General features: G+C 48.3%; 1 protein-coding gene across 2 annotated transcripts; it reads right to left on the reverse strand.

Annotated features, from left to right (window-relative positions):
• Positions 1-921: 921 nt before the first annotated feature.
• On the reverse strand, positions 922-6862 carry slc6a11a (solute carrier family 6 member 11a). Of its 2 annotated transcripts, XM_066703003.1 has the most exons (12): positions 6735-6862; positions 6130-6270; positions 3778-3865; positions 3547-3679; positions 3176-3310; positions 2675-2798; positions 2394-2506; positions 2066-2203; positions 1793-1895; positions 1495-1595; positions 1219-1389; positions 922-1105 (listed from the first exon to the last, which is right to left on the reverse strand). In XM_066703003.1, exons 1-12 carry the CDS (start codon positions 6838-6840, stop codon positions 974-976), a joined length of 1485 nt encoding a protein of 494 aa, XP_066559100.1. In that variant the 5' UTR covers positions 6841-6862; the 3' UTR covers positions 922-973. The 2 variants fall into 2 exon arrangements, with proteins under 2 accessions (XP_066559100.1, XP_066559101.1); XM_066703004.1 differs by lacking the exons at positions 6130-6270; positions 6735-6862 and adding an exon at positions 3984-4227.
• Between the last annotated feature and the right edge of the window lie 6178 nt (positions 6863-13040).

Consider the following 13040-nt stretch of genomic DNA (forward strand, 5'->3'; position numbering starts at 1 on the left):
CTCCTCTGGAGGGTCTTTACGACTCTGGAAAGGTCAGAAAAGCACCCTGTGCTCTGTTTTACTGCACTGACACGCTCCCTGCTGCTCCTGACTACTGACGTATTTACACCAGTCAGTCACCTCAGCATAACTGTGTCTGCCACTGACACCCCGGCAAAGGAATGCATCCCGTCCTTGTTATAGTTCCTCTACTAGGACACTCACTTATTGCATTTCTACTGTATTTTGCAATGCTTTCGAAAAGTTTTTCTTGTGTCAACTGTACGTGGCTTTGGGTTAAGGGCATCCACACTAATAACAGCGTGAGGAGATCGGTGTACAGGGAATGTTTCACACCTCTCTGTCCAAGTTGGAGGTCAAGAGGCGAGCACAGGAGCCCAGTGAAGCCCAGTTGTGCACACGCGTCTGTACCGTACAGGGCTCTGGCTGGCATGGTTAGAACTGGCTGTGAGGAGACCCAGGGAGGCAAGGAGAGAGATATATGCTGTGTTCTGTGCCATGGTCAATCTCACAGCGCCCGCAACATTAAAGTTGTCTCTCCAGGAGCAGTACGTTAATGAAAGGGTGTTGTTTACAAGCCCTTGTCCCGATCAGGGTTTGGGTGATACACACACTCCTCTCTCAGCACTGACCAGCAATTTGGCAGTAAATTCAGCTGTATACTCAGCAGTAAATTCAGTGAGCTCCGGGCAGGGTCTTGCCTACGGGGACTTTTATGGCCCATTAATGGCAGCATTCGTATCACGGCCGCACAGCACTGGCAGCGTTGTTCGGCTGGCTGGCTGCCATGGGCAGTTGGAGACAGAGGACCGGGTCTTTACAATGCAGACGCTCTGTCCGGACAGGAACGGCTCTCAGACCCATGTTGAGACGACTCAACATCAACGAGCTTTTAAAACACAACAGGAAACATGCTTTAAGGTTTATTATGAACTTTATTTTCCTCCAACCGGGCGGCAAGGGGGCGGCTGCTCTACGGTTCTCCAGTCTCCGTCGTCTTCTCCGTCTCAGCTCCAAGCCGGCTGGGGTCATAGGTCAAAGGGTAGCTCTCGGGATTCTGCTTCCGGGTCGGGTCTCTAGGGGGGTGTGAGAGCAGGCGCAGGCGCTTTGGGGGGGAGAGTAAGGCAGGTAACGTCTACATTCATGTATCTATATCTCTGGTTCCACACTGTAAATAAGTTGAGATGAGTTACAGCAGGAGTAATTCGTGGGGGGTACCTGGCGAAGGGGTCCTGCGGTCCGGCTGAGTCTGTAGATCATCCACACAGGGACACACGGGACAGAGGACAGCGCCAGGCACCAGCCCAGCTCATATGCCCAGCCGGGGTACACATAGCTGCTGTTATATTTCACTGGGGTGTACTTCACCAGGGAGAAGATGCAGGTGCCCTGGGGGGAGAGGGAAGCGAGGGGAGAGAGGGGAGAGGTGAGGGGGGAGGATTGAGAGGAGAAAGTGGAGAGCAGCGTACAGACCAGTGTGGGGGTCTCACTCACTGTGCACATCGCTGGGGTGAGGTAGCGCCAGCAGTACTTGATCAGGGGCCAGGGCCGGTAGCCAATCATGTCCTGGATGTTGTCATAGAACCGGTCAGCGCCTGCAGGAGGGATAAAGAGGGGTCAGAGGTCAAAGGTCAGAGGTTAGGCTGGGTTTTCCTGCTGCAGACTGAAGAATCTACAATTTTGCGGTGAAGATTGAAATTATTAAAATCAATCAATAAAATCACACACCATACACCCAGCCCACTCCCACTCCCACGCACCGTACACCCAGCCCACTCCCACTCCCACGCACCGTACACCCAGCCCACTCCCACGCAGTGAAAGGTGGCGATCAGCAAGAGGATGAAGCCACTGTAGCTGTAATAGTCAAAGATCTGGAACAGGTACACACCGCCCTGTGGAGAGAGAGAGAGAGGGAGAGGAAGAGGAGGGGGTGTGAGAGATGGAGGGATGGAGAGATAGTGTGAGACCGGCTTCATTACAGCTGTCTGTCTGTCTGCATTTCAACTCAGGGCCTCGAAATGAACACAGAGAGCAACGCTGTGCAGGGAGTGAGACCTCTGACCTCCGTGACCAGCAGCAGGCCGACCAGGAAGCAGAGCAGACTGAGCAGCAGCAGCAGCAGCTCCTGGCGCCAGCCCCTCCGCAGCACTGAGGGCCACACGTCCACGAAGCCCTGCGCCAGGGTCTCCAGGCACACGAACTGCAGGAACAGAGGGACACAGTGACAGTGGCTCCCGCAGAGCACCGCTCCCGAGGGCCGAGCCTGAGTGTCAGCTTTGCTCTCAGACCCAGAGAGAGAAGGAGAGGAAAGCAGAGAGAGGAAGAGAGGAAGAGAAGAGGGGAGCGAGGGAGGGGGTGGGGCGGAGGAGGACTGCGGGGTGCAGGCTGACCTGGCTGTCCACGCCCAGCAGGATGATGGTGAGGAAGAAGCAGATGCTCCAGAGCTGGGGGAAAGGCATCAGCACCAGGGCGCTGGGGTACACCAGGAAGGCCAGGCCGGGCCCTGGCAGGGGAGAGTGGGACAGACTGAGGCACTGTGGCCAGCATCTACAACACTGCTCTGAGCAACCGGAGCTGCTACACTGCTACAGTGTTACACCACACACCACTGCTGAGCACCACACACCACCACACACCACCATACACCACACGCACCACACAGCCGCCCCACCTGCCTGCGCCACCTCGCTGACCTCCAGATTCCGATCCGTTCCATGAAGCCAAGCACGGAGAAGATGGCCACCCCGAACAGCAGGCTGGTGGTGCTGTTGAGCAGGCACAGCCCGAACGCGTCCCTGTGACAAGTACAACAGTTTACACTCGCCGCTTCAGCCCCAGCACGGCTCTGTGCTCTCCACCCACCCCCTCCCTCAGCACAGCGCCGTGCCTGTGAGCAACAGTTAGTCCCTGCACCCTGTGTCTGCCCTCCTGCCCCTGCTGTCCCCCTGTGTCTGCTCACTTGAAACAGTCATTGTGGTACTTGTTGTAGCTGCCCAGGGACTTCAGGACACCCACTGAGATGCCGTACGAGAGTAAGATCTGCGAGCCTGCGTCCATCCACACCTGGCAGCGGGAGAGGAGAGGAGAGGAGAGGAGAGGGTTTAACGTGAGGTGCCGCCTCTCCCCTCCCCCCCACAATCCCGCTGCTCTCGTTCCCGGCGCCCGGGGGTACCTGTGGGTCGGCGAGCCGGGTGGGGTCTGGGGAGAGGTAGAAGAGCAGCCCGTCAGCAGCGCCAGGCAGGGTGAGCCCTCTGACCAGCAGCGCCAGCAGCATCACATAGGGGAACGTAGCTGTGAAGTACACCACCTGAGGGTGGAGAGGGGTCAGGGGTCAGGTGTTATAGGACTATGCTGCTTCACACTGAACCTAAAGTCATCACCATCTTTTCCGCACAGGTTTGAGCTTTTCAGATTTTATGTAACTAGGCTGGCAGGGCTCTCTGCGCCGCAGACAGGGACACACAGTCTCTCTCGTCATTGCTGCTGCCACCTGGTGGCGAGGGGCCGACCCTTCTGAGAGCAGCCAGACATGCCGGTGTTCACCTTCCCTGTGGTCTTCACCCCCTTCCACACGCAGAAGTAGCAGATGGTCCAGGCCAGGAAGAGGCACAGCGCCAGCTCCCACCTCAGGCCACCCACCTCGTCGATGCCCCCCGAGACGCCCAGCACTCGCCTCCTGGGGAGAGCAGGATGAGCACAGAGTTGTGGGTTCAGGAGTGGCTCGGCGCTTACAGGGTCCATAATGATCAGCGGACAAACCCAAGAGCGACTCACTCCCAGAACTCCTGCACGGGCGACGTGGAGTTCCCACGGATGGACGAGTTGGAGGCGTTTCTTCCCGTCTGCATCTCTAAGCAGGTGTCTGTGCAGCAGAGAGAGAGAGAGAGAGGAGCTCATCAGAGCCCAGCTGACACACTACTGTACACACTACTGCATTCTCCCAGGTGATCGAGAATGGACTTGCCACTAAATATAATAACCTGTTCACTCAGGTATTGTAGAAAGCAGCCATGAAAGGTGTAGAAATTGAGGCAACAGAGACGGACATTCCAGTGGAAAAAGTATTTTACTTTAACTTTAGAGTCCAGAAAAGTCAATCCAAGAACACAATCTTGAACCAAAAAGATCCCATAAATTCACAGAAAATATATAAAAAAAGATTAAAAACTCTGAATCACAGCACAAAGGCACCACTAATTGCTAGTGACCCTTCCTCTTAACCAGCAGAAAGAGAAGACCCTATCTTGTCTGTATGTAAAGTATTTATGCTCATTCCCCCAGAAATGGAGGAGTCCACCCACCCTCTTACAGAGGGAGGGAAAAGACAAACAGAACAAACAAACATTCCCTTTGGACAGCATCTCTGTACAGAATAATCAACAATGATTAACACTTCTGTCAGTCTAACTAGATAATACATTACATGTAAAGTCCCAGTAATTATGTCAAGTATGCATCTCCTGGCACATTGCTATCCCTCCTCCTTCTATGACATAAGAAAGTTTACAATCGAGAGGAGTCCATTCGCCCCATCATGCTCGTTTGGTGTCCATTAATAACTAAGTGATCCAAGGATCCTATCCAGTCTATTTTTAAATGTTCCCACATTTTCAACTTCAACCACATCGTAGGGGAGTTTGTTCAGATTGTGACGCCTCTCTGTGTGAAGAAGTGTCTCCTGTTTTCTGTCTAGGTTGCTTGAATAGCCTGTGCTGCCGAGATTGTATCTGCTGAGCCACCTATTTTAGTATCATCTGCAAATTTGACAAGTTTGCTAACTATCCCAGAGTCCAGATCATTAATATAGATTAGAAAAAGCAAAGGCCCTAGTACTGATCCCTGTGGAACTCCACTAACAACCTCCCTCCAGTTAGAAGTGACTCCTCTAATCGACACCCTCTGTTTCCTATACATCAACCAGTTCATAATCCATCTACTTACATTACCCTGAATGCCTACAGCTTCCAATTGAGGATAAGTCTTTGGTGTGGAACCTTATCAAAAGCTTTTTGAAAATCTAAGTATATCATATCATATGCTTTCACATGATCTACAGCTGCAGTTGTGTGTTCAAAAAACTCTAATAAATTAGGAAGACATGATCAGCCTCGTCTAAACCCATGTTGACTATCTCCAAGAATATGGTTTTCATTAAGATGCTCCTCTATTTTCTGTCTAATCATTTTTTCCCACATTGATTGGTCTGTAATTTCCTGGCTCAGTTTTGTCCCCTTTCTTGTGGATTGGTATGACATTTGCTGTCTTCCAGTCAGTTGGCACATGTCATTTGGTATAGTTTAGTTAGCGGCCTATAAATAATTTCCCTCATTTCTTAAAGTACTGTTGTAAAGATCCCATCTGGCCCGGGTGATTTGTTTGTTTTTAATTCTGCTAGTCCCTTTAGTACCTCCTCCTCATTTATCCTGATCTCTCTTAGGGTTTGACTGGACTGGACACACTCTCACACACACACACACAAACGCACACTCTCTCACACACTGGACAATATGCTTAAGTGCACACATTTAAAACAGAGAAGATTACGCAGCACTCGCCTACAGCAGAACTAATTCCTTCCCGGTAGAAACCCATTTAGTACTGCCTCCGTGTAGAACTAAAGAAAATACACACTTCCCATATCTATATATAGATTAGCTGTTTCACAAAACCCCCTTCGCATACAAATCGTGTGCATTTAAATAGACTCCTTATTTAAAACTGTCATGCTCAGATCGGCTCCCGCACCAGCCCCTGACCTGAACAAAAAGCAAAGGTAAATACCGGTGTTTTAAGTCATCACATCCTCTTGTTTATGTGCACACATGTGTGAGTGTGGACGTGAAGGAGAGTTGGATTATGAGGTTAGAAGGAGTTTTAATACTGAAATACAGAAGAATTAACTAGAGAAAGAGAAAGAGAGAGAGAGATGGATTAAGCGCAAAACTGTTGACATCCGACTGTCCTCATAACACACACACACACACACTCACACACTCTCACAGTCTCACACACACTGGGTATCAGTTTTAAAGGCGGGATGATGGCTCAAGCCCGTTCTTCACAAACACAAACACATAGAACCATGATTGCTCTGCCCCTCATCTCCCTGGCAGTGCAGTGCAGTACCTGTGTTCCAGGTGTGTCCACAGCTGGCCCAGGGCAGCTCTGAGCTGAAGGAGGAGAACAGGTAGAAGAAGGCCCAGGCCAGGACGACGATGTAGTAGATGCAGCCATACACAAGGATTACCTGAGAGGTGTAGCCCACACCTGAGAGGAGAGAGGAGAGGGCAGGAGAGAGAGGGAGAGAGGAGAGGAGGAGGGTAGAGGGAGATGGGAGAAGGGAGGGAAGGAGAGGAGGAGAGCGGAGAGAGGGAAAAGAAAGCAGAGGAGAAGGAGAGGAGAGGAACAGTAGGTACCCTTGACAGCAGTGCAGTGTTAGTCTGCCAGTGTGATCAGTCATGTGTGCCGTCAGTGAATTTCAATTCTGTGGATATATCTAGCAATAAAGGGAGAGAATGGCCCCTAATACCCTGTCAGAAGAATTCTACACACCACGACCACGTGTGTACGGAGCAGCGCTCGCAGCCTCATCCTCGCCATTGACCACGGCGTTGCAGCACAGCGCTCTCAGTGCAGGCCTGTGGCTCAGGACTTTGTTGGGGCAGCAACAGGATGAGAATTTGGCTTCTGCCTGTCTCCCCGCTGTCCCCCAAGACGAAACTGCCGCTCACCTTCAAACAGCGGGCAGATCCCGCTCCAGCACCTCACTATGCCCTGGCTGGTGTACTGGCCCATGGCCGTCTCCAGCAGCACCAGCGGGACCCCGCAGCCCAGCATGAACAGCGTGTACGGTACCAGGAAGGCCCCTGGGGGTGACAGAATGCAGGGTCAGCATCGTTGAGGGCAAGATGCAGAACAACAGATACACATACGCTATTCAAACAGCTGGCCTTGTCCAGCACCGATTACTTTTACTACATAAGTCTGTTACTGTAATTACTGTGACAACCTGGCTAAAGCACATTTTACTGCTGGTCATCCTGTACGACTAAGATGTCCTTTCTGTCTGTCTAGTTTTAGATAACACGCACAACACACATTCAACAAAGCAATGGTGGCAGTGAGAGCAGCAAGGACTTTGTCCAAACATGCCCACACAGGAGTCAAAGCGCTGGCATGGTCAGCGGAGTACCTGTCATTATTATTTTTTTTTATTTTATTTCTTGGCAGACGCCCTTATCCAGGGCGACTTACAACATAAGTGCAAAACAAAGTGCAAAAATCAATCATTACAAATTCAAGTTACTAAAACATAGTAATACAAAATACATTTTACAAATTCCAATTTATAATTTAAACAAGTACAGTCAGTGACTTCCTATGTCCTGGATGGTAAAGCTAAGTGCTGTCAAGATGTAGGGTTACAGACGAGGGCAACGGGAAAGGGAGCAAGGAGGAAAACAATCAAAAGCACAAGGGGCATAATAAAACTGAAGTGCTATCTAGCAGGGATAAAAGGACTAATATTACAAGTACTGTTATCATTGTTTATGCAGCCAATCACTTTGCAAGAAATGTTTGTCAATCATTTTTTTATGTGGCCAATCACTTGCAGAGACACTTGTCAGCCATTTAGTTTTTTTCTCTTGCCTTACTTTAAGAAATTAAGAAAGTGATTGGCGGCATTAACAATGACTGACAACTGCCTTCTGCAGGTGATTGGCCACACACAAAATGATTGACAGGTGCTCCACTGACCACTGCCACCGCTTCAAGTCCTGTGTGGGTGTGTCTTGCCCAACCTGGGATCGCAGGCAGCCGCGCTTCCAACAAACATAACACACACAACACACTTACTAAATGTAGTGCTAACTTAATTAATCGACTGTTATTGTCTCTTTGGCATTATTTATTTTTTAATGTGATTAATCTCCTTTTATTCTTTTGTGAAGAGTCTTGAACCTTCTACGCATGAAAAGTGCTCAATAAATACATATTATTATTATTTAGATGTAAAGAATCCAAAAGGAGCTCACAGCCGAGTGCAGGTCACTCACCACCTCCGTTTTTATAGCACAGGTATGAGAACCTCCACATGTTGCCCAGCCCCACCGTGGCTCCGGCCATGGCCAGGATGAACTCGTACTTGTTGGCCCACTGGCCCCTCTCCTTCATCTTCGGCCCCCGCCATCCAGCGCTGCTCTCCTGTAGCCGGGGCTCAGCCCTGGCCTCCGCCTGCACACCCCCGGCCACCCCGACTGTGGCTGGGGCAGGGACAGCTGGCATTGCCCACCTGGACAAGGGAGGTGACGAACTCAATTTCACCGCTGTTTTAAGGTTGACAATGTTCTCTGTTGCTCCCTCTGTCTAGATTATTTCTATCATTGTGACATTTAGTTTTCTATTCTCTAAAGCTCTGCATTCTGTTGTTGCCCTGCATCTTGTTGTTTTTCAAACCTTGTTGTGTTACTGTCCTTTATCAGGAGGAAATTCATAAGTCAATGTAGTAAGTCATATAAATGACTGTTAGGACTGCGTCGTAATGAGTTACAATCTGTTTGGTAAGCTTGTTTGCTCCCATCAAGAAGGAGAGGAGTGTCTTCTCTTCCTCTTTACACCCATGAGAAACCAATAAATACCAAATGCAACTAGGGAATTATGAGACACACGGACACGGACACGGACACGGACACACAGAGCCAACGACACCCTTACCAAGTTCCTTCACACACGATGTGGAGTACAACCTCAGTCCCCTTTCAATCGGCTCAATCGCAGTCACCTGTCGTGATACACCAGTCAATGCACTGAGTGACACCTGAGGTTAGCAAAGGCAGCCCAGTAGCTCTGTTCATGTCAGCCCACTGACACAGCAATCATTGCGTCACAGTGACCCACACCTGGCCTCTGCAGGCAGGTGTATAAACAAAAGGACATTACCCATGAGAAATGGGTGAGCTTTTAAACCAACGAGCCCTGCTTTGACTTGCAGAAATGCTGCGGGACCACATTCATTAACGTTAGCGGTTTTATGTGTGAGGGATCAAAGCCCCCGGGCCGGTCATGCAGTCAGCATCTGTGTGTCTCTCCGTACGGCATTAACAAGCTCTGGCAAAACATTAGTAAAAGCTGCATTGCAATGACCTCCCTCCCGATAGATGGACAGTCCACCCTGTCATTTGCACTGGCACCGTTTTCACTCTGCACCGGGGCACTCTGCTTGGGGGAATGGGTAAAGCTAAACAATCAATCAATTTGTGTTTGTATAGTGCCCTTCGCAGGGTAGCACAGAGCACTTACAGAGTGGTAAACATATGTAGTGTAAGGTACACTTATAAATTTCAGTTAAAGAAGTGAATTTAAGTATCACCTTATCAAGAATCCTAGAATCTTGTAGAACTCAATCTCTGCAATAATTGGACACAGACACCATTTCAAAGATATAAATTCTCAAATTTATTAAAAACAAACATAAAATGCAGCACTATACATAGTTATACAAAAAGGGAAAAACTAATTAAAATTCACTCAAGATCAACCAATCAAAGACAAATCATTTCCATGACCAAATCAAAGACCATGGAATCGCATGATAACATACAAAACGTTACACAATAATTACAAACACATTGACTACAATACCGGTTACTAAGACGAAGGCGAGTCTCTCATTAGTATTGTTAGTCGGACATCAACTAACTATGCAGGTTAGTATTTAAGTCAAATAACTTTTCGTTATATATCAGTCTCATTTACGTTTGGGTGCCGAGAAAGATTCTATCATTCCTTGTTACCACAATTCTCCCTAATTGATTAATGTTCAATGATTAAGGATAGGCAGGGCCACCTATAATCTGGTGTCTATTAACTTGTGTCAATTTCAGACTAAACAGTTAAACAGGAATGAGAAGATATTTCTTGGCATTGACAGATTTTATTTCTAAATTTGTCAAACAAAACAGTTTAATGCAACACACATTTGATATTAACTAAATGATATTACACATTCTAAAGTTTATGACTCACAGATTAACATTTCTAATTGATTTCTCAATATGTCATGAATGATAAACTCCAAACTGTTAAACTTATCTGATCTTCATCGCAGTGAGGCCTCTCTGTCTTCGGGCTCAGATAACAGCACACGGCACGAGGTCCGTGTGGTTTGGAACAAAGGCAGTCCGGTTCAGCTTTGTCCAATAACTTCCACTCAGTCGATGCACCTGGAAGTTGGGGTTTCGCGAAAGTAAAGTCTTTTCCAAACACATTTTCCACTGGTTTGAAGGCTCCAAGGTAGTGCACAGGATGTCTTCTTTGTAAGCAAGGTTTCCACCGTAGTTACTTGAAGACAAAGTCTTTGAGGAAAGCAGGACCCTGTTCGTTTCCAAGGGTCAAGTTTCTGAAGACTCAATAGCTATTTAAATGACTGAACACTTCTGTATTACAGTCGAATAAGTCAATTGTCCAGCTGTAAAACTCCACTGATCAGGTGGGTACAGGTGGGCAGGCACAGTTTCTTTAACTGAATAAAGTTCTTTAAAGAATTCTTCGTACGGCTCAATCTCCTTCTCCCAGTTTAACTCTTCTGTTGCCAGCAAAGACTTGGTTGGTTTCCGGTTCTGGTTCTGGCAACAGCGCTAAGTTGGGTTGAGGCAACGAGTTACTGGTTCAGGTGAGAGAGACAGAATAAGTGCTGTGTGTTGCCTTTTATGCCTTCAGATCATAGGAGATTGGTTCTTGAGTTTGCGAGGTTGGATTTGTGACAGCCCCCAGTCTCCTATTGGGGGAGGCTCGATTCATGCCATCTTTTGGAAATGCCGGTTGGTCTGGGTTCGTAGCTCTGTTTCGGGATTTCGGCTCTCACCCACTTCAAATGGTTTTATTACCTCCAGGCCCTATTCCCCAGACATTTTCACAGCAGGGATTCCAAGCCATTTGGCCCATTCTTGGTGAGCCAACTCCCAAGACTGTCACTTTGGCGTAGAACAGTTCATGGGTCGATGAGCTCAGGAATTCTGGTAACTTTGGGAGAGAAATCTTCTTTAGATCAGAGCTCCAGCTCAGGGCTAGAATTCTCTTATCACAATACACCCCCCCTTAACGATACACAATAAACCAACATACAGCAAAATAAAACAATTAGAAATAAATAAAAATAGACATTTAACAGTTGAAATTAACTAAAATAATGTAAAACAACATTACATAAAGCATTAGGCACAAAGGAGAGAAAAACACAAACTCGTATGGATAGCATGTGGTAGAAAATAACTCTCTGGGGGTCCACAGCTTGGGGCCCAGGCCTAATGGTCACCTCCCCTCCAGGCAGTGTAGTTGTTACAGCAGCAAGGAGATCAGAAAGCTCTTCATCCGTGTGGCTGGCTGTGGTCTTCCCTCTGGAGGAGGCCTCTCGCCAATCGGGGGTGGGGGGGTTGGACCGTCCTGTACTGTGGCCAGAGCGGAAGCCTGATTCAAATTTTTCAAAAAGATTAAAGATTTTTAAGAGTTAAAAAAGCTGGCAACTGGTTTGCAACTACTTTCTCTAGAACCTTAGAAAGGGAGGGAGGGTTTGAATTAGGTCAGTAGTGTTTAAGTGAGTTAGGGTCAGCACTGGATTTCTAAAGAAGTGTGTGACCCAGTGATGCAACTCTATGCAAAAATGGACCAAGTACTCGGAGACAGAGATTGTTCTTCAAAAAAAGAAGACTCAATTTATTACTTTTCTGGCTTGAAAGTAAACAAAGCACAGGGCCTTCTTGCCATCCAAAACAAACAAAATAAAGAGACAAAAAATAAAAGCCTAGCTCTGTAACGAGCGCTGCCTTCACCCTGGTTCCCCTAGCTACAGGTGGGACGGCTAACCCGCTTGCCCAACAAACCAAAACCCATAATTAGGTAAATAAAATAAAATAGTTGTTTTCCTCTAACAGCAGTTTTCCCCCTCTTCCACAGTCCAGATACGCTTTTGTGTCGATGCGACTCATAACCTCCTTCCCAAACTCTTCCCACCCACACACCCAGCACAACCAAATAGACACCTTTATCTCCCCACTTGCTTAGCTAATTTGGAGATGCAGTTGTTAATTAGCTAATCAGGCCCTGGAAAGAACTGGCTAGAACATTGGAGTTTTTCTGGAAACAGCGCCCTCTGCTGTCTTAATCTTACATACCTATTGTTCACCATCTCTCCACACACCTCATTACACACCCCTCCCCTCAGCTCAGCCCCCCAGGTTAGAGCTGCAGACCCAACAAAACAGTAAACCCTAGAAAGGCCATCCGCATTTCCATGTTTGGTTTAATTACAGCTATTTTAAATGATTCAGGAACAGATCCTGAGGATAAAGAGGCATTGATAATGTTGTGTATTAGGTGAATAATGGTCGGGGTCCAATGTGTCCCGAGCGGACGGGATTGCCGTACTCCTGAAAAACCCCGTCATAGTGGTTAAAACATTTAGGGTTATAGAGGCGGGCAGACTGGCCAGCCTCGATTTTAAATACAAGGGGGCTGTATTGAGGCTGGTCAATGTCTATGCCCCCACCAGCCAGAGAGAGAGAGTCCTCTTTCTCCCTCAGCTACGCCCGCTCCTGATCGGCACCTTGCCAGTTATCATTTCAGGTGATTTCAACTGTGCTCTGAGGGATGTAGACCGGAGTAAGCCCCGCAACGATAGATCCAGCAGGGACCTCGCTGCGTTCGTGGAGGACTTTGAACTCTGCGACGCAGGTCGGGACCTGGTCCCCTTGTTCACCTGGGTGAGTTCTTCTGGCTCCTCCTTCTCCAGGATAGATCTCGTCCTCCTCAGTAAGCCACTGGAGAGGACCGCCATGTCTTCGGAGGCGGTCTTCTTTTCAGACCACAGGCTCCTGACGACAGAGGTGCTCATCCCAAGCACACGGGAGTCGGGGCCTGGGGTCTGGAAGCTCAACACCTCCCTGCTCGATGACCCTCGTGTTATTAAGACCTTTAGCAGACGCCTCGAGGAGTGGAGGACCCTGAAGGACCTTTTTGATTCTCCCATAGAGTGGTGGGAG

The sequence above is a fragment of the Amia ocellicauda genome, chromosome 5 (assembly GCF_036373705.1).
Source record: "Amia ocellicauda isolate fAmiCal2 chromosome 5, fAmiCal2.hap1, whole genome shotgun sequence".
Taxonomy (NCBI): domain Eukaryota; kingdom Metazoa; phylum Chordata; class Actinopteri; order Amiiformes; family Amiidae; genus Amia; species Amia ocellicauda.